Source organism: Athalia rosae, chromosome 4 (genome assembly GCF_917208135.1).
Source record: "Athalia rosae chromosome 4, iyAthRosa1.1, whole genome shotgun sequence".
In the NCBI taxonomy this organism is placed as follows: domain Eukaryota; kingdom Metazoa; phylum Arthropoda; class Insecta; order Hymenoptera; family Athaliidae; genus Athalia; species Athalia rosae.
The window spans coordinates 4811978-4833753 of NC_064029.1; the positions used below are offsets into that span (position 1 = coordinate 4811978).

At 41.8% G+C, this 21776-nt stretch overlaps 1 protein-coding gene and 1 long non-coding RNA gene across 4 annotated transcripts in view; one reads left to right on the forward strand and one right to left on the reverse strand.

The window, feature by feature from the left end:
- Positions 1-21776, reverse strand: part of LOC105688918 (rap1 GTPase-activating protein 1) — a 152344-nt gene that overhangs the window by 59838 nt on the left and 70730 nt on the right. For all 3 annotated transcript variants that reach the window (XM_025746856.2, XM_025746857.2, XM_025746858.2), the window contains exons 2-3: positions 11294-11387; positions 10369-10467 (exon numbers count right to left, since the gene is read on the reverse strand). In XM_025746856.2, coding sequence (XP_025602641.2) covers positions 10369-10467; positions 11294-11387 — 193 coding nt within the window. The remainder of the gene's footprint in view (positions 1-10368; positions 10468-11293; positions 11388-21776) is intronic.
- On the forward strand, positions 604-1000 carry LOC125500797. Its single transcript, XR_007278270.1, has 2 exons — positions 604-731; positions 840-1000. It is a non-coding gene; the product is annotated as an uncharacterized LOC125500797 (long non-coding RNA).

Below are 21776 nucleotides of genomic sequence, written 5' to 3' on the forward strand. Positions count from 1 at the left end.
TAAAATAATCACAGCGCTTAAGTTAGAGAAAATATAGAAGAGGGCTGCACTCCGACTATCCTATCCATACGTCCGCCAAAGTATACGCGGAAATATATTACGCTATTTTCGTATACAGCGTAATTTTTACGCACATACGCCGAGTGTTACTTGTATATCCATTGCATTGCGAAGTGTCGTCCGTTCGTCGAAAAGTTAAGAGATTCTTACCTTCCTTTTTTTTTTTTACAAATTTATTTTCTGCTTCTTTCGCGATTTTTATCGCACAATTCTATTATCAGGTCTTGCGTCAATTCGTTTTTCGCGTATACGTATATCACTCGATTCGCGCAGTATGTACATACATCGAAATCGAATCTTCAATTCTATATCTGATTTCCTCCCTTCCCTTCCGACTCTGCAGATAATCGAAATAAATGATACGATATCGAATTGGTTAACGCGCGCGTCAAAGTTGATAAAACTTTTTTTTTCCTTCTTCTCTTTTCTTTTTTTTTTACCAAGTGTATAAAAACTTCTGCATCGTAGGAAATCGATGAATATATCGCTGCAGACCGTTAATAATCACGTCTGATCACGATGTATATATATACATATATATGCGCAAAACAAAAAGAATTAATTAATCATACCTGAACCGGTACGCGAATACATACATTAATTTCCATCTGTATAAATATGTGTACGTACACAAGGTACATATGTGGACATTCAACACGTGGCATATGAACGTAAATATCATTAGATACGTATAGGTGAACGCGCGAGGATGCGAATAGTAAATAAATAATGAAACAAACAATTTTTATCATCTATTAATTTTTTCACTCTTGTTCCAGTTGCGTCGCTTCTGATGCCGAGAGCAGCGCAGCATAAATATTATCATCGCTATGTGTGTTCGCTGCGTCTAAGAAGACCGAAGAAGGAGTTATTAAACGATTTTACACATGCGATAACACGATTATGATGCGGAAACTAATGAATCACGGATGGATAGATGTACGGCGGTGCAATCGGTAGCTGGCTTTTCCATGTTTCCAGGAGCGCGACTATAGTATCGCGATCTTCGAAAGATCTCGACTACCAACATCTAGAATGGATGGATGTATCTACCGCCGTAATCTCTAATTACTGCGTCGCGTCCCCGCGATGGCTGCGGTTTTCTTGGTCGAAGAACTACGCGATGAAAACGCGGTTCGAACACCTTGTACTGCGTGTGGGAATCCGATGAAAATCGTCAAATCGTCTCGCAGTCATTTTTTCCATCGTTCTTGACCGCGTCGCGGATTCCGGACGTGCCGCTCACGCTACAGCGCGAATATTCTGGTCTACTAATTTCACGAAACTGGGTGACATAACTTTCAAAAATTTCAAACGCCCACGTTCTACACGAAATGAACTGGGGCTGGAAATTTTTTGGAGCGCAACAGCCGTGGGAGCATTTTTCTTCTTTTTTTTTTTTTGCATCCACGTAGCGCGCTGCAAAGCTGTACCGACAACAACAAATTTTAAGTACAACTTTCGTGTCTCCTGTACAAACGATTAATAGGTTCTTTGCTTTTTTGTTACAGGAGAAAATAAATTAGAGTTAATTAGAGAAGCTCGGTGATTAAAACCGAAGGTTTCGAACTGCCGCTGCTGCTGCTGCTACCGGAGAAATATCATCCGACCACCATTGGAACGCAACGAGGAAAAAACCTACTAGATGACGAATAAAAGTCGCAAAAATGTATACATGGAGTTGAGTGTTACGTGATAGCAGGGGAAAAAAAAAAAGTAGGTACACGTAACCAGGTGTATGTAATCGGAAAGATATTTATACGAGTTTGAATAAAGTTTAAAGAGAGAACAGAAAAATCTCCAACAGATTCATCTTTTTTTTGGAGATTTTTTTTGTAACTCTTTCAGAGCTCCACCGTGTCTAGAACGACGCTCCGAAAAGTCTTCAGGGAATCCTGAGATCTGAGTTGGTGTAAGAGGCTCAGAATGAGTTCCGAAGAATAGGAAATGGTAAGCCCATCTCAGATGTATGGAATGTGTTACTTATTCTACTTCCTTTTTTTTTTTTTTATGTTTGTTTTAAACTTTTTATCGACGCTGATCGAGAGACTCACCTGCATGATAAGTTTGGGCAATGTGTGGGAATGCGTGGTACTCGGTTGTTCCGATGTTGGCCTTTGCTGTTGTTGGCCACCATCAGATCTGAGATCTTGCCTCCACCTCAGTACCCCCATCATATCCGAGCTCTTAATGTTTACCCCGTTTGTTAAAACTAACCAGTCCCAAAAAAAACTAACTTCGTAGCACTTGGATTGCAATGAACGAACGAACGAACAAACAACGAAAAAAATTGATGACAAAAATCAATCCAAAAAAAGCACACACACACTGTTCAAATTTACAATGATTATTCTATCATCAATTGTCATCGATCATAGCCACGAGTCGCAGCGTATACGATATATTTCAATGCGAATCTCGTCACCCAACATAATCCGCGCACTTTTGTACGATTTTTGAGTTGCGATAAGGTAGATAAAATATATGAAGACAACGAAAAAAAGTATAGAAAAACGAACAAGGAACCAAGTACAAAACTACCTCGCGTGCAAACGAAACTTGTTCGAATATACGTAAGTTCGATATTTTACGTTCCGTTTTTGACTTTACGTCGATCTAAAAAAATGCACGAAAAATCGTTCGACGCGGAGAAACACTAGGACCGATCAACGGTGACTGGTTATTGTTCATTTTCAACGTCACGCCTAGGGGTCTTACATGTTTCTAAACGCAAAGTGAGGTCAGAGTAGAAAGTACTCGGCACTTGGACGTGTATTATATGGGGATATACCGTGTTAGATTATTAAAACCCGCGTGTGTCAAACCAGCCGTCGATGAACGAAATCAACCACATCAGAGCGGAGCGCAACCGCCAACTGGCCTCGGTATTAAGCTAAGCCATATACCCGGCAAGCGTGAAAAGCAAACGTTAGTCAGAAAAGATGCGTGCGCAACTCCCGTTTCGTAGTCTCCGACCAATCGGGTATTACCTTCCTCTGGAAATCCAGACGACGTTATTGTTACAGAAGAAACTTTGAGCCAGCCTACGGTATAACGGCTATACCTATCGCTCGCCCGTATAGATATACCTTTTCAACGCTGCAAAGGCGACTCAACTCTTCTCCGCTCTCCTCGGGGTTCAACGGGACGATTTGACTTGACATTATATCCCGGGGGAATTTCGCTGCACAGCCAGCTGCCTAACTCGGTATACAACGAGGGGATTATAACTAACTACGAATGTGGTAATATTTCAGGCCTCGATCCGCACCGCATCTCCTTATTCCTAATGTCAGTTGACTATGACGTACCCGCGCAACCTGAATGCCTCAATGAAAACGGGGTGAGAGAGAACGTACAGAGAGAACGTGGAAAATCCGCACAACGGATGAATCTTCGAAATCCTAAGGACGTCGGCGAGAATAAAATTTTCCCAGTTTCTATTTTTTCTTTCATTCATTCCTTCCTATCCACGGAGAGTAATCTTGAAAACACGTTCTCGTTGTAACTATAGTAAAACGTTATTATACTACACGTTCCGTATCACCTGGGAACAATAATTTACTCAGGTGTGTAGTACCTGACTACCGTCGTAGAAAGTAATTTTGGAAAGGCGTGTAGATTAGCGTTATGTGTGAGTCGTTGCTAAGTTGTGACCAACTCTCGTACCTGTCTAACGTTGAACCGTTGCAAATTATATTTTCAAAGTTCCGGAACTGCTCGCACATAGGGTGGTTTATACCGAGTGAAGTCGGTCCGAGGGTTGCGGAGTAGTGTAAGTACTGTAATTTGTTGCGGCTAGTGAGGAACGCTGGAGGTGTACGGTATACGGGTACGACGAAGTGAAGACAGCGCAGAAGTTTCGAAGGAAGTTCTGGAAAACCGGACAGCAACGAGGAGAGAACGGGCATAAGGCAAGCGGATGTCATTTCGTGGTTGACTTGTTTCGTTGTCTCGTTGGAGCACGCCACTGGCTCCCCATTCTTTTCTGTCCTGCACGTTTTTTTTTTTTTTTTTTCCAGTTTATTTTATATTTCTTTTATTTTTATCAACTTCCTCCGCGTCGAAAGCGAGGGAAACAATTCGGGGTCATGTAGGGGGGCCCGCAAGAAGAACGAAATTAAAAAATGAAAAGACGAAGCAATTTTCTTTTCTTCTTCTCTTTTCCGAACAAAAAATGCACCGAATCAAAGAGCGAACTCGCGCACGGGTGAACGATCGGAGTGTAACGTACGTTGCGAACACGTTCGATCGATACGGATATTTTTTTCAAATTTTTTTTCTTTCCCCCTCCCCGCGATTCGTCGTCCGCACGGGAGACACGACGATGGGAATGGTAAAATTTGGAAAACTAATTACCGAACTTATTCCTACAGTGCGACTCTACGGGACGAAGGGTATTCCTGCATTCGGAATTCAATTTGAAATCTCTTTGCACGAAAGGCAGAACGTTCCAATCTAATTAGAAAGTTTCAAAAAGACAAAATCCACCTCTTCGGTCTGCTCTCCTCGGTTTTCCTTTACATACTTCTCTTCTTTCTTGTTTTTATTTATCTTTTTAGTGTTTATCAATTTCTCTTTTCGAAGGACATTACACTTTTTTTTTTTCTCTCGATAGAATTTAATCACCTCGAGTTCTTACCGAACGTGTGTAAGTGCAAATTGCGTTCGTGGATCATAAATTTTGCGAGAGAATATCAGAAAAACCACATCCGTTTCCTCGGAGGCGATCCGAGCGGGACAAAAATATTTGTTCATATGTAACAATTTTCGAATATTTGCGGTACCGGAGAACATGCACCTGTACAACTAATCTGAGTGTCTAGAAACGTCAAATTCCGTTCGGTAAATACAAAGCTGCGTAATCACGTTCCATCAACAAGCGCGAACCATAAACTTCTTCATAAAGAAAAATTGAATCTGGATGAGAGAGAGAAGAACTTGCTCATCATCGATCTTTCTCATGCCACTTTTCTCGAGGTGTAATGTTTCACGTACGTGACAAAAAAGAAAAAAGAGACAAAGAAATTACGACCCTCGTAGCGCGAGAGGCATGGAATTACAATAAGTCGTGAAAAGAGAAAAACATAGATATACAATATGTCGCACAATAGAGAAACAGTTCCCATGTTTAATTGAAAATAAATGAAAACTTGATCGCCGGAAGGATGTGAAATAAGAAGTGGGGAAACAAAGAATAAAAGAGTATTAAATAAAATAGAAAAATAAGCGAGAAACAACAAAAAAATAGCTGCAGAGAACAAAATACACGGCGGAATCAACCCTGCGGCACAATGGCCGTCATCGCCGGTGTTTCCTGCCTTCAAAATCTGTGGATCTTCACGGTTAACGATCTCCGCCAGTTCAGCGGGCAATGTACCTACGGTTCCCTCTGTCTACGTGGTTGAAAAAAAAAATTATTTCAAATACGAATACAAAATCTGTAAAATCTTTACGAGTGTTCGACCGAAGCCGGGGCATGACGGTCGGTATACCTCTGTGCGGTGGCTGGATCGGGGCTTCCGGTGTACCTGTCTACCGACCGGAAGGAGACTCGCACTCCCCACAACGTCCAATAAAACTGGTAGGTAGGATACGCAGGACGTTACGTCTCGCCTCCTTGCATGCGTGCTACGCATATATCGCGCGTACCATACAGCGCACACGTACGCGAAACCCATGCACGCCCTACGTTCTACACTCGCTTTTATCCGACCGTACGAAAAGGCGTGTACCAACAACCGCATCAACAACGCAACTACAATAGGGACATGCTCAGCAGCTGGAGAACGAAGATTTTTTTCTCCTCTGACTTTTTTTTTTCTTTTTTCATTCTTTTTTTTTACCTCCGATGTACAGCAGCCCTTCGTCCGGTGCAACGGGTACGGGGTAAAGCGTGAAGCTCGCAGAAAAACCGAACGCACAAGCAAAAGGTATTTACGGTCATCGGTGGTATAGGTATGAATAATAATTCTTCATAGGTATAGCGCAGCGCTGCAGGCGTTCGGGATCTCGAACGAACGATCTCATATCGTCGTCATGCCACCGTTGCGATACGCGATACACGAACCGCGTTACATCCGGCGTTGATACAAAAGTCTTGTAGAATTAATTCTCGAATTAAGTAGATCGCCTCGAATCACGTTAGGTTTTTTTATGATAATACGAGCGCACGAGGTACGATGAACTTGGGCGAGGTGTTACATAGTCGGTAATAATCGCGGGGGAGGATCAAGAAATTATACCTTCTTCGAGATCGAGTGCTTTTTACTGCCAACGAATTCCTACGGATAAGAGAGGGTGAATTTCGCCGCTGAATTATACTTGGTGTGGCGAAAATTATTTCCTATACGTTTTCGTTCTACTACTTATATCAGTTTTTTTCTTCGCCAAAAATACACGAAATATCAACTGCCCTGAAACTTTATTCGCACGCGTAGCCGATTCGTTCTTTTTTCCTCTGATATATTCTTACCGCCCTCAACGCGTTACGGAGAGAAAGATGGAGAGCGGAGAAAGAGAGGAACGGATGTGCCCAGGGAATGTAGTTAAAGTTCATTTCAGAGTGCGTTGGAGATGAATTGTTCTTATCCGGGAATTAAGAAAATTTCACGTCTTCGGTCAGACTGAAAAGTGGACTCCTTCGCGCGAGGGGAGCTGCTCATCCAGCTTGATGCGGAGTGTGAAATATATTCTACATCTGAAGTCGCTGCCCACGTAACTCGTAGTGTTAACTGGCGCTACCGGTGTTGCAACTCGACTCTATTTACATTTGAGTTTAGAATGATCCGATGCAACCGTCGCAACCGAAAGACGGAACATCGCTGCGTGATATTCCGAGTCGCGTCGCAACGCGACGGTTTCGAACCGTTTGCATAACTCCGACTCGATTCGATTACGCGGAGACCTTCGCGTCATCGAATGCACGTCGCACGGACGGTGAATTCAAACATCTTGTACGTTGTTCATGGAGTTTGACCGAAAGCCTGAATCTTTCACAGATGGATACCGCGAACCAATGGCAATTATACTTCCATCCAAGGTCGAAACTGAACCGAAACCGGGTTCAGATCGATTGGAAAATATATGAATAATTAAAACCACTTGTATAATATGCACGTACGCACAACCGATTCCAGATCCTGCGAGGTAATTTCCTCAACCCCCTTCCTGCTCGTTATTCTCTGATGGTCTCGGGTTACCTACAAAAGCTACGAGCTTTTGCCGGTAACCGGATGTTACCTGCGGCTGATGTCGTACCGACTCTTGTCTCGTTTTTCTATTTTACCGGCAACCGTTTCGTTTGTTTGTTCGTTGGTCGGTTTTTGTTGTTCGAACTCGAGTTTTTAACGTTACCAACGTATGAAAAGAGCTTGCGGTAGATGATAAAGAAGGCAACCATCGTTTGAACGAAAGTGTTTTATGAATTTAGGACGGGATAAAAAATACGTCGGGTGAGATAGAAAATTTAGTTCCTGTACCCCTGAAAGGTGGAAAAAGAATTCAGTATAGAGAACGTAGAGGATCAATGTGCTAGAAAAAGTGACACTCAATTGACAAAAGTCTAGACGGTAGTTGAGTTGAATTGAAAAGAAAGTAAAACCGATATCAGACACGCGATCAACGTTGAAAGCTAATGGGAGGAAAAAAAAAACGTTCGCAAATAGTTGGCAAAGCTTTGACAAAAGTTTGATTTGATATTTTCAGAAAAAAATTCTTAAGAACCCTCATCGATTCCTTCGTAAAATGAATTTGATTCAATACCGAAGTTGACCATCGTCGTCATAAGCGAAACTTAGCAGCAGATTCGTTGGACAATCCAGATTCAGTTTCGCTCTTTTGTCGCGTCATTTTTACTGGGCCGCGTTTCTCGATGTGGGTAGGTACGTACAAAACCGAAGGGTAAAACGATCCAGAATCTCCTCTTTCATTCTCCTCCTTCCCCCCTTTTTTTTATTCTCTTTTATCAATTCTTAATAACAGCTCTCGTTGTCCTCCGATTCGCTCACGAGTAGCAGTCCTTCCACAGTCCCGTATGGCCAGCGATATCCTCATCTCTTTTACACAGGGAACACACAAGAGTACCGCTCTGAAGTGCTTCAGACTTGAAGAGCTCTTTTGGATAGAGAGGGAAAGTATAAGAAAACGGGTACCAATCTCGGCCCGGCTCAGGCTACACTCCGGTCCTTCAACTAATCTTTCCAGCCTTTATCCAGATTTAATGTATACCTACTACTCCGCGTGTTATAATTCCGAATCCCACTTCGGGATCGGATTTTGAGAGCGCCGAACGCGCGGGGCCACCCGACGAGCAAAATGACATTGAAAAAAAAGATAGGGAGTACCGAAAGTTCGCGGGGAAACCGCGTTGAACGTTTTTAGGAGTTTTTCGAAATTGCGCCTCGCCCCGTCAGTACGAACTTTGACCTTTTTTTCTTTTGCCCCATCTTTTTTGCTCCGTAAAAGCGGTAAAGTTGACGATTAATGTTTGACACATTTAACAGAGCGAAGGTTGTTTTCTTAACGAGCGTATGCGTACTCGTCGGAAAATGTCAGGGTCGAGAGGGTTACGTACGGAAAATGTTGTAGAAACCATGCCCTATACCGTCAAAGGAAGTTGCAATTGGCGGAGAGTTTACTAATGATAACACAAGCAATTAAAAAATAACGAACACACTCGTGTGTATTAATTAGCGAAAAGAGGTTTTACCCTCGTCTATGTATATTGTACATATAACATGATGCGAATGCGGACGTGAATTTGATTTTTCAACTTTGAAAACGGACGAGGTTCCATGCGGTGATTTCTTTTTTCTTTTTTTTTTCGAGTCAGATGTATTGAAATAGATGAGAATGGTCATCCGCGTCGTTAGTTTTTTGTCTAACGCACGTATCAGAGAAGCGACATAAAGAGGAGCCCGAGGCAGCGAAAAATAATTGCAGATTTCATTAGAAGATTAAGATCACATCTCGCAGGGGGACCGCGTAGAGCCAGCATGCGGCCTTGACTTACAAATTCGATTGTGTCGCTCCGAGAAGGTAAACTTCCTGCTCAATTATTATGCTAATATTAGCGGTATAAAATTGAATCGCGACGAATTCACGCCGTTACTATAATACTAATGACGCTGTACCAAATTAATTCAACTTTTTCACGGTCGAATGTACACGCGCTCCTTGATCACGCGCATGAGCTTAGGGTTGACGTCGATCGTTTACCGAATGACTGGCAAAAGTCTATCGTCACTGTGAAAAATTGCCGTAAGTATAATAATTCCAACCAGTTTCGATCGGTGAACCTCGCGACCATTTATCCGCTCAAATTTGTTCCGTGGTCGTGTCGTTTCGCAAATTGCTTTTATGCGATTCGAATGACGATGCGATATCCATTTCTTTTATATCCTTTTTGCAACGTTACGTATATACTATAGTATAGCATAGTAGATCCTCTTCAACAAGTTGAATGCCGCGGGGGTTTCTTCGGCAGTCGCGCGTATGTGCCTAGGTATACAACGTATACCGATACGGCTGAATCATCGCTCCTAGAGGAATGAAAAAAAAAAAAGCGGAGCCAATCGTTTTCATTTATCTCGCGATAACAAGGACACGGCTAACGATAGCCGGATATTTTCTCCCGCCGAAATTCTCCCGACGAAACTTTCAACGCCGATTAGTTACGACGAATATTCGAGACCCTTCGTCTCGGGTCATTTGCAGCCGATTGTTGGAAATCTCGTAATTACTCCGAAGTTTCGACTAACGAATAGAGGGTGAAAATTCTTTGAAATGGAATAGAATTATTCAGTCCCTTTTCCCTCGACGTTATCGGGTTCGCTCTCGCAGCCCTCTGAAGGTAGTTCGAAAAGGTGATTAAACGTGGACGAAGGTCTTTCGCTCTCTTTCGTTCACCGCAGCGCTATAGGCGCGTTAACAACGTGACAAAATGACAAAGTTCAATTACGGAAGTTTGCCTCCGACGTGCTCCTCCGTTGTTCTAATTTTCATCTCGTTTTATTTTCTTTGCCATGGAAATTCGTATACCGCGTACCAAAAATTCAAATCAGACCCGTGTTATTCGAAGGGGTGAATCAACGCCTACTCCGCCTCGTGCGAGTAAACCGAGTCGTCACATACCCGACGACAAAGGTAGTCGAAGTAATAAATTACAGGTACTCGCAGGGTGTGCGATACTCCGACCTTGAGGAGTGACTTACACGCATCGTTTACGTGCAAATGGGACGAGCGTGCGGACGCGTTCGCGCAAATAAAATGTAAAAGGAAATATTACACAACCAGGGCAGAACTTACCTGGGAGAAATATGGAGGTAGAACGCAACGCTGATCATCCAGACGCGAGCTCTGCACCCTTTCAAGAAGTTCGAACAGGTGCTCGGGCTGCGTAGCTCCCTGTAACGAGACGTTGAAATTATTTGTAAAAATTTACCGAAGAAAAAATAAATAAAAGTCGCTTCGTATTTCCTGATCAAAATAAATTCTGACGTATTAAAAAAAAATTTTTCTTCCCGTAGATGAAATTCAAAGCCGAAAACGAAGAAGAAAATTTTACATCGACGTTCGTTACTCAGAGGTGTATATTGGATTCTCGTTATCTTGTCTCTGCGATAGAGAAGTCGCGGTTTGATAAGGAAGAATGAAAAAAAAAAAAATGAATTACATACGACGGATATGACGGCCGCAATTTTCTCTCAGCGTATGAATGCGTGTAAGAAGAATTGCGGTCGGGTTAATCTTTCGAGGAAAAACCAAAGGGAAGTTGAAAACCTCGTTGTTCTTTTATACGTGGTTCGCCATAAAGAGCGCAGTTGTTGGAAGCCCAGCCTTTTGTCTTTTTGCGATTTATAGCTGACAATGAGAATAGAATTTCTAATAGTTTCAATAAGAAATTCTTTCGCATTCAATAGAAAATGATAATTTCAACGTAGTCTTACGACGTCGCACGGGTGAAAATATTCGTGAAAATCGTGTCGTGGAAAAATGGAAACGAGACGTGATATTATTTGAGAAAATCTCTACTTTCCAGTAACGCGTTTCTCCCATGACGCGATGCACTGTAGAAACTCTAGAATTATATACCCGCGTGGTTGAGATACGCTACCCTTAAATCTCGTTGAAAAAAAAAAATAGAAAATGAAAAAAAAAAACGTTCTCACAAAACGGGGACAATCTTATATAACGAAGTACCTCGGGAGGACGATTACTCCTCGTTACCCACCTTAGCTTTGTCTGAATTAACGCGGCTGTTTTGCGTCTCGTCCGTTCTTCTTGGTTCAGAAGTGCAGTAAACTGATTGGTCGAGCTGTTGCCTCCTGAAACGAGAGATGAAATATTATAAAAATTGTGAAAAGTATAAAAATCGTTTAAACTATTTTTCTATTCATAAGTAATAATAGATAAGTCTTCTTTTTCTCTTTTTTTCTTCCTCGCTCGGATACAGGCTAGGTTTATTTCCGTTGGATAAAAATAATGGTAACTCCGCGTTATAAATATATAAGATAACCACCGGACACGAGCGGTGAATGCAGGGGGAAAAAAAAAAACAATGGCAAAGACGAAGATGAGCCAATGAGTGATAAAAAATGTTAATCCCATCCTTGAGACGATCGATCGCACGTTCGAAAGCATCTGACGAAACCCACGGGTTTCGATGCATCGGAGGTGATGATTCGAAACAAATAATGGCCGCGCATCTGCCCAATAAACTTGGGGGGCAGCTGCGTGCGGCTCGGCCTTACAAACGCTGCAACGCGTGATCACCGTCATTATCATCGTCATCGGCGTCGTCGTATCGATGACCTTGCTAACGTTGAGTAGGTAAGGTACGAAGAAACGAAACGTTGTAAATTACGTGGAGCAGAAAATAAAGCGAATAAATTAAGAAAAAGCAAAAAAGGAAAGAAGAAAAAAATGGCGCACGGCGCGTGCCACAGCCACCCCTTTTATACATAATTCCCTTGGTTATTAGCGAGTGAAATAACGCCGTGCATCGCGACGGTGAAGTTTCGCTTTTCACCCTGCAGACCGAGGAGAAGGTGCGCAGGTTCTGCAACGCTGTGAACTCGGCGCAGCTGAATTTCTTAATCATCGTATACGCGAGTGCAGGTAGTGGGTACCGCGGAGGATATAGTCGCGCTCAAGAGATGAAGATGATATAGAGATGAGCTTCGGAGTGCTCGGTACAGACGTAGGGGTACCTAATATACGATATCGCGCAAGTGTATAAAACGACGAATAATGTACATCTGCAATTTTGCGGGACGCGATATCGCGCACTCCGCAGCGTATGGTCGTTAGCGGAACAAATTCCGAGTATTACGATAATTCCGTATAAATTATAACTCCATCTTCGCACGAGGAGATAATACACAGAGATTATCGCACATCGGGCCTTGCAGTCTACGGTTATCATTCCACTGGCTGCATCGCGTTACCGGTATAGCTGTATGACGTATACCTACACTCCTTTATAACCCTCGTATTCTCCTTAATTCGAAGCGTACGTTAATTAACAATTAAATACTTTCGTATACGCGGTCGCCGGGTATTTAATGTCAATTAATACACCGAGCAGATGGACTTTCGCGCACACTTTTAATTTCTTTTTTTTTACTTCTTCTTTTATTTTTATACAGCACATTATTATAATTACTATACTGTCACCTAATGATGATTCGAAGCATACAGAGAGATACAAACGTTAATAAATAAAACTGCAAGCGTGCAGTTTAGTTGCATTGTACGACGACGACGACAGGAAGAAGTCGTATGAAAAGAGGGAGATAAAAAAAAAAAAGGGAAGGAAAGAATTAAAACCCGTATAAATAGAGGGATTCATACACACAATGTGAAACTTTGTGTATTTTATCAGACGTTGAGAAACGTCATAACATTCGTTAAAAGAAGTGAAAAAAAAAAAAAAAAGTATAATGAAACTATCACAGTAGTGAAACCTACGTTATAATTCTCATGGGGTTGGGTTTCATGGCAGCTTCCGTGACACGAAAAGAAAAAAGACAAAAGTACAATTAAATAGTTTAAATTTAATAAACAATTAACGTCGTATTACTCCACCACCCAACGAAATACTGTATCATGCATGAATGTATGTACGTTCTGTATACGAAGGAAAATGAAGCCACGAGTAGGACAATAACTATGGCTTGTATGTACACAACTTACTTACTGTTGGTGTAAATTCATAACAAATAATGATGATGTTAATCATAATGATGAAGATAATGATAATAATAATGGCAACCCTACTCACGAAGTTGTAGGTATAAGGTAAGCACAAATAACTGACTCGGTAGTTTCTTCGTATACTTAGGAGTTTGGTTGTTGAAGGTAGAAATGAGAGAAAAAAAAAAGAAGAGAATTCACAGCAATACCTACTATTATACACGTATCGCGTGGACAAACATATAATTCAATGTTTTCTGAAACATATAGTTCGATGTTTGAGAAAACATTCATGTACGGAGGGTACGTGTGATGGATTTCTCAATTATTCTACTCTCAGAAACAAGAAATTGGCAAAAACTCGATCAATTTTGTAGATAGATTAATTCAACGTGCAGGTACGGAATTATGAGCTCAAAATATATTGATGAATTCGGGTTTCTGGGGTCAATCCATGCATGGGTCGAAATATTCCAATTCGAGCCCGAGCTTAGCTGGAGTCAGGTAGCCACGGGCGCGCGGTTTGTTGTGGTGCGTCACCTCTGCTGAGCCCTGAAGGTGACGTTTCACAACAAAGCGCTACGCTGCTGGCTACGCTGACTCTAGCAAAGCTCGGGTTCGCTGGTGAATTGAGACGTTCGAATATTTCGACCCATGCATGAATTGCGATGAATCAAAGTGGGTTTGCGACTAAAACCAATCGATATGTCTTATAATTTCCCTGCTCCCAACAGCGAATAATTGATGATTACTCGATCGATCGCACGAGTAGATGATTTTGGCTTTCAGATTTGGTTTCCTGAGCTGATTATACGTGAGATTACCCTTGAGAAGCCGAAAAAAAAATCGATTTTGGGGCCAAAAGTAAAGTAGTTTAAAAATTGATTGTATTACACTTTTCTGACGTATTTTGACCTCAGGAATCCGAATATGAAAGAAAAATTGATCTATCTCTGAAATTGACCGAGTTATCGCCAATTTTCAGCTTTTTGGGGTCAAAAATAAAAAATTGATTTTTTAGTCTATATTAATGTAATTTGAGCTCAGGAATCCGAATCCGAAAGAGAAATTGATCTATCTGCAAAAATGACCGAGTTATCGCCGAAATATCGCATTTTTTGGCATAAATTTGAGAATATCTCGAAGGGAAAAAATCGTAGCTCATTTTGGACAACGGATTCGTGTTCCTGAGGTCAAAATACATAAGAAAAGTGCCATACGATCGATTTTAAAAAATAAAAATTTTTGGCCAAAATTTGAGATTTTTCCAAGGGGTACCCCTTACGATTTTTTCAAATTTTGGCCAAAAATTTTTATTTTTTAAAATCGATCGTATGGCACTTTTCTTATGTATTTTGACCTCAGGAACACGAATCCGAAAGCCAAATTGAGCTACGATTTTTTCCCTTCGAGATATCCTCAAATTTATGTAAAAAATCGCGAAAAAATGAGGATAACTCGGTCATTTTTGCAGATAGACCAATTTTCCTTCCGGATTCGGATTTCTGAGCTCAAATTACATAAAGATAGATTATAAAATCAATTTTTTATTTTTGACCCCAAAAAGCTGAAAATTGGCGATAACTCGGTCAATTTTAGAGATAGATCAATTTTTCTTTCGGATTCGGATTCCTGAGGTCAAAATACATGAAAATAGCATATAAAATGAAATATTCTTTCCTGACCCAAAATCGACAAAATTCCAAGGGTACCTCTACATATGCATGCACATCTGGTGAACTGAATGAAATAAAACGGCATACAATTTCTGTGAGATGTTATTAATCTGCGGAAGAGTCACGAAATAACACCTGGTCTCAGAATAGATCGTTTTAATATTATAATTACAATCAACCTAATTATGTTTACGTATGCATAAATACGATTTGACTTTTGAACGTGGTCAACCGGAGACGTCAAAACTTGTGGCTACCAAACTGGTCCACGTACGTATCTACAAATATAGTTAGATAAATCGGAAGAGGCTGGATGTGTTTAAATAATTTGAATGAAAGTTCAATTTGTTAGTATACGCGTACAGATAGAGTTTAATGGGTTATCCGGAACTCTGCAGGGTTAGAAATGATTGGCGCAGATGTCCCACCCTGCAAGCCTAGGAAGAATCCCCCTTCGTTTCACTATGAATTTATGTTAATTCGGTCATTCGGATGTCATTCAGTTTCAACGTTGATGGATCGTCGAGGTGTTTCCATCCTTTCTCGTTGCCTTCCTCTCTCATTTTTTCGATTTTTTTTTTCTAATTCAATCTTTTTGTAACTCATCTTGTTAACGTCGCCGCAAACGCGTCACCGCGGGCACACGCCTCTCTCGCATTGTATCCGGTGATAGATTCGCTCGTCGATCACGAGCCCAAAAATAGAAAAATAGAAAAAAAATAAAATAAATCGTAGACGAAAAAAAGGGACTCGTACACAGCGCGTGCGATCGAACCGAGCGATAATCGAGCTCGTGCACGCGCGAGTCCCAAAAAACCACCAGATGAAAAAAAAAAAAAAAAAAAAAAAATGACACATCAATGAATGAGGAAATGAAGAATAAAAATAAAATTAGAGAAAGATGGGGGGCACAAAAAAATCATGGAGGCGATTCAATCCAGCGCTGAATTAACGATCAATCACTTTGCCGAACAACCGTGTACACGGTATTGTACACGGTAGATTATCATCTGAAATTAAATGAAATGAAATGAAAAAAAAAAGGATTCATTCCACCGGGAATACTATCTTTTCGACGTTCACTTTTGAAAAAATAATCGACAAAAAGTATTGAATTTTCGGTGCAAAGTGTGGAGACAAACTCGTACTTGTGAGTCTAAAATGTGAAAGAGAAAAGGTGAATAAACGAAAAAAAAAAAAAAAAAAAAACCGGTTGGAAATATCGTGCTTGAGATAAATAAAACTTTACAGAAGAGTTTAGAGGGTTCGCGACATATGCGACATCATAGGTGGTAGGTACATGTAAAGTACGCGGAGTACGTTCAATCCGCTCTCGTCGGCGTACGCCGGGGTAAGTATTAACGGGCCATTAATTCGTACATTTACGAGTGGCGGGGCGGTGGGGACTCGTACGAAAGTCGAGTAGAGTCGGAAAATACTCGACACAAAATCGTACCTACTGCGGCGTGCGGCGTACTCCTGGTGGCGGTAACGAAAATATAAACAAAAAAAACCTAAACAATAGCATTTGTAATTTCAATCGAGGATGAGGATGTCGCGAGTAGGGTATCCTGCGAGGCGACAATATGCGCGCACCTCCGTACGTAACGTACGTGAAATACCGAAGCAGACCAACTGACAATGAGCATCGCATATGCCGTATGGGGGAGGCAAATTAATGGGGAGGGCGCACGGGCAATACGGCACACTTTCCAAGTCCTCGAACTACCCCGTGTTCCGAAGGATTTACGTGTGCGTCGCGATTTGCATAACCATATTTCACTTCTCATTACTACCATTACGAGTATTTTGGCATTGTCAAGAGCTATGTGTACGCACGCGTATACGTACACGTTATATACGCGCGCGTACGCCAGCGTAAAAAGGGTAGGTAACGCGGAGCAACGGTGGTGTCATATTGACATTTGCATCGCGACAAAAGTGCATTCACGCCTTTTGCACTCACAGCATTTGCCCCCGTCGAGGAATATAATCAGATCCCTATTTCCGCATCCTTTCCACATCATCTTCCATTTTTTTTAAATTTATTTATACATTTCTCTTTCTCTGTCTTTCTTTCTTTCTTTCTTTTTCTTTCTTTTTTTTTTCGTATACCGACCTCGGTACGTCTTTTTTACGCACCATAAGTTCACCCTTTTATTTTAATATACCTTTTTTGCCTCCGCACATCCCAACCCCGACACTCGACCTTGATATACCATATACGTAGGTACGTACATAAATTTCGTCTTTTTTATGTATTTATTTATTTATTTATTTATATATGGGCACGTTACATACCTACCTCCATATGTATGTAAAGTAGCTCGAAAAGGTATTGGCGATATTTCTACCCACATTCGCCCTGGCTGTAGGTACCTACGATTTGCGAGATCATTACCCATCACCCATATGCACATGTACAACATTTATAAAGAAATACATGGCGATAAATATTTTTCTCATATTTACGAGGACCTACATGTTTTTTTTATTTGTCGTCGATTAGAAAATGTGGATTTCTCAATCGCTCGTCGGACAATGAATCAACCGGAATCCATATGTCAGGTGAGAGATTGTGCGACGTGAACTCCAGAGTTGTGGAACGCGCGATGCGTGAATAATAATTTCGTTAAAATTCCTAAATGTATGGAATAATCTTGCGATATATATATATTTCATCTAATCTGACTCACTCGTAACAACATATTATAAGAGGCAGATGACACGCGACGTGTAGAGGAATACAGACCCCCGCAGTGCGAGGGTGCGACGGGGTGATGCGATGGGTTCGTGAAAATATTTAAATAATATGTTAATTCGGTTGCCTCTGTACGCATGTAAATCAAACGGCGTTATACCTATGTTGTGTACCTATACGAGAGTAAATAACGTGGTGTAGCGTACCGTCGTGTAGATAATTCAGTCGTTGACGATGACTCGTGCCAACACACATGACGTTGTTTAACTTACATTTAATTAGCGAATAACCGATACGTACGTTTGATTCGTCCGAACGATAAGCGGGAGGGTAAATAATGGTAAGAAAAAAAGGTCACCTCCGAAATCAACGGCACTTCCCATATGCTTCGGGCGAGTTACTTTTTTTTTTTTTTCTTCCCTCCTCTCCACACCGCAACGAATATTACGGAGAGATCCGATTGTTCGTAACACGAAAATATGTACGATCCTCCCACCGTGAAATTCAATTCTCTGTTTTAACTTTCCGATTGTTCGATATAATCCCGTTCAAAATGTCCATTCCCCACAATGAGATGTTAAAAACGCGCCAGTGTTCAGCAGATCGAACGAACGACTTTGAACGAACGGAATTCAGGGGGTTGAGGGAGAGGGAGAGGGGGTTGTGGATATATTCCGATAAACTATTATTATTGGGAGGAAATCACGCGGTTGAACGACCACGCGCGTGATCCGCATCGAGGCGTCTAGTCGCGTTGCATATCAAAAACCGCTTTCCGCACAAAGAGAGAGAGAGAGAGAAAGAGAGAGAAGAGAAGAGAAAAACGAAAGCAGACCCTCCCTTACTTCTTTCGTGATCCCGTGAGTTCCCCGCCACCGTTTCTCGCCCCTTCGGTTCACCGGCGATTCCGGATCCGCGCACCGCGTTCATCCGACCGAAGAATCGTCGATTGTGATTTCGTGGGCTTCACGTTATTCCGCGTCCAAATGCGATTTGGATAATTTTCAAATCCCTCGGATGTTATTCGAGCTCCGTACACGTCGCGTGCGTGCGTACGTCATTGAATCAAGCGAATGAAAAATATAAAACAAACTTCCCAACCCACCGTGTAATTCGATTTTTTCCCTCATCCCTTTTGATTCCTACTGAACGCTGCGCGGTCCTGTGTACGTGCATGCAGGGGGGTGGGGGGGTGGTGAGTCGCGTCGGTATAATTTACAAAATCTATAACTCCGTGCGTAATACCCGTAATTTGAAAATACGAGTACAAAGCGTACCCGATGCCGGATGCATATGTTGAAAAGTGGAACCCCGAATAAGGCACGGACCCGTACGTGTATCGCATTCGCATTCGCGGTGATCCAACGTACGTACACCGGTATTAGGTAGGTATTATCACGTACTATACGTCGCAATTACACGTGCATAGGTATATGCATATATACGGTCGATATAATCTTCGAACCATGGTACGATTATCGTCGCGTACACCCACTGAACTATATGACGCGACTCCGCGTGCGCCATATACCCCGTATAATGTGCCCGTGCGGTTATACTACTGCCCAAAAAGTAATTGCGCCAATTACCACGTCGATGATTTTACATGTTATAAATACCGGAGCGTCCCGCCGCACCGGTCGTAGCACACGGTACCCAGTGAATATCATAGGCGTGTACCTCGCGTAGTGGTCGGGGTGTGAAAAGTGGTAGTTTGGTCACCGCCCCAACGGTATGTGGACACAAAAGATCGCCCGGGCTTAGGTATGTGCAATACCCATCTCGCCCGGGTCGCACACTTACTACCTATCGGTGTATCCTATGTACGTACGTACGTGCGAGTACATACCTGTGTAACGTACATATGTGCAACAAGCTGGGGGCTGCGGCTATGTACTCCGTATTCGTACGTACGTACATAGCATTCCGAATATTATAGATATTGTGCAACTTTACAATAGATTTCTGGAGTACCAGAGGGGTGGATGTACCCAAACTGAAAGTACACAAACGTGAATGTATGTGTGTATAGAGACGATTACACTCCATATATTTCGCTGGAGAGGATTCGTTTCTTTGCCTTTTTTTTATATATATATATATATCTTCTTTTTTTTTGCCTACGGAACATTACAGATGGGTTTATGATATTGCGGTTATTTTATTCGCGATTAGAAAGATTACGGTCTAAAAAAAAAAAAAAAAAAATGGTCATTGCAGAGTAAAAAGGGGAGGAATTCCTCCGCTGATATTTTCCGCCGCATCCGCATCGCGTATAATCTACCCTCGTACGGATAATAATGTACGGGAAATTGAATGAGATTAATTTTGTGGTGTAGTCGGCGCAGCGGGATGCCGGGCTGCGGTTGATGCATTTCGGTGAGAAACCGAGCGGGCAAGTTTAACCGAATTGCCGGATAAGTTAATTTGTCGTAACCTGCAAACTTCGGGGGTTACCCACGGTTTACGTGTAAATGCAGCACCTGCATCGCGTCGTACGTATACACGACGTACCTTTAATGCACGTACGGTATTCACTTTGACGACGTTAACGCTTCGAGATTACACGTATACGCAGAAATGTTACGACTCGCTCGCAAAATTCAATTCCCCGTCCCCCCGTCACCCCGCTCCGCGAATCCCATTCCGTCGAATAACGTTTTTGGTTTTGACAGATATTCACGAGAAGAATGAAAATCCCGCGAGTGACGGTCACGTGTAGAAGACTGATCGTCGTCATTTTCACGTGGCAATCTGTCCGTCCGTACGACGTCCGATTACCCACCTATTATTGGATAATAATTGTATCGATTCGATTTAATTTGGGAAGCAAACGAATCTCGCTTGGCGAAAGGAAACTGGGAAAAAAAAGAGACCGCGAAGCTTTCAATTATTTGAAGGAATACGAGAGAGCTGGATGTAGACGACGTCTGGTTTCACAGATGTCCGAGATCAGGGATCCCGATCGGTGAAGTAAAGAAGGCAGAACCATTGCTCCGAGTTGTCTCACAAATTAAGGGGAATGGAAACGAACAAGTGGGCGCAACTGGTCAATTGACCTAATGTCACCGCTCCGTAGAATCCCCCCCCATTCCCCCTCCTAGAAGTATACGTATAACGTACGTTGTATGTGATATGCCATTTTCGCCCTTTACCTCCTTCGTCGCTTCCCTCCTTTCTTTCCCCCCCCCTTGGTTTATATTGCTTTCGCCCGTGACCGACGCGTCGCGTGACTCACGAAACAAAGATGCGCCCTGGGTGACGAGATACATTTAATTGTTCACTTCCTGTCACCACGCGTGGAGAAAAAAGAAGAAAATAAAAAAAAAGCGCCCATTAAGACATCAATTTTTATCACGATCTCTCTCTTTCTCTTCTCTATCCTCATGCTTCCAATTCTTACGGCGATTCGGTAGCAACGTAATAAATTATTTTATCATTATGGGTAGGTAGTTACTTTCCCTACTTTTATTCGCGTCAATCGTCCTTTTTATTTCCGTCCTTTATTTTATTCCTTTACCTACTCATGCTTTCCCAAAGCAGTTATCCTGACGATTGAAAAATGAGATGAAAAAAACAAACCACTTCCAATTAATTTCGGAATTTATACGGCATCGATTGACATGCTGCGTACGCGGTGGAAAAAAAGAAGGATGAAAAAAACTACATATTACTTTAATCGTTATTGGCACGTTGTTTGAATTTCTATTACAGCTGAGCGTATATAAAAAGGAATCTCGTCTAGAATGCAGTTCACATACATACGTATAAGAACAACGCTAAATTCTTGGGATCGCGTGGTCGTTATGGTCGTAGAAGACATACGTAAAAAGTTTCGACACGTTCACTTGGTAGAAAAAAAAAAAGAAAATAAGGGAAAAAAAATCGAAAAAGAGAAAACGAAAAAAGTTTTTCTTTTATCAAGTTCTTACAAATTACGGTATAGATATAGCTACCGGATCGTGATAAAAGTTCGAAGACAGATAGATAACTCCGTCTGATGGGTGTTCTACGGGGAATCCAATTATAATTGATTCGATGTCTATGAGTAACGTGTAATTCGAAAGACACGCGAATGGAATTTAGGATTGTCGTACGAATCGCCGTTTACGGGATGATTGGGAGGTACGAAAGAGGTACGT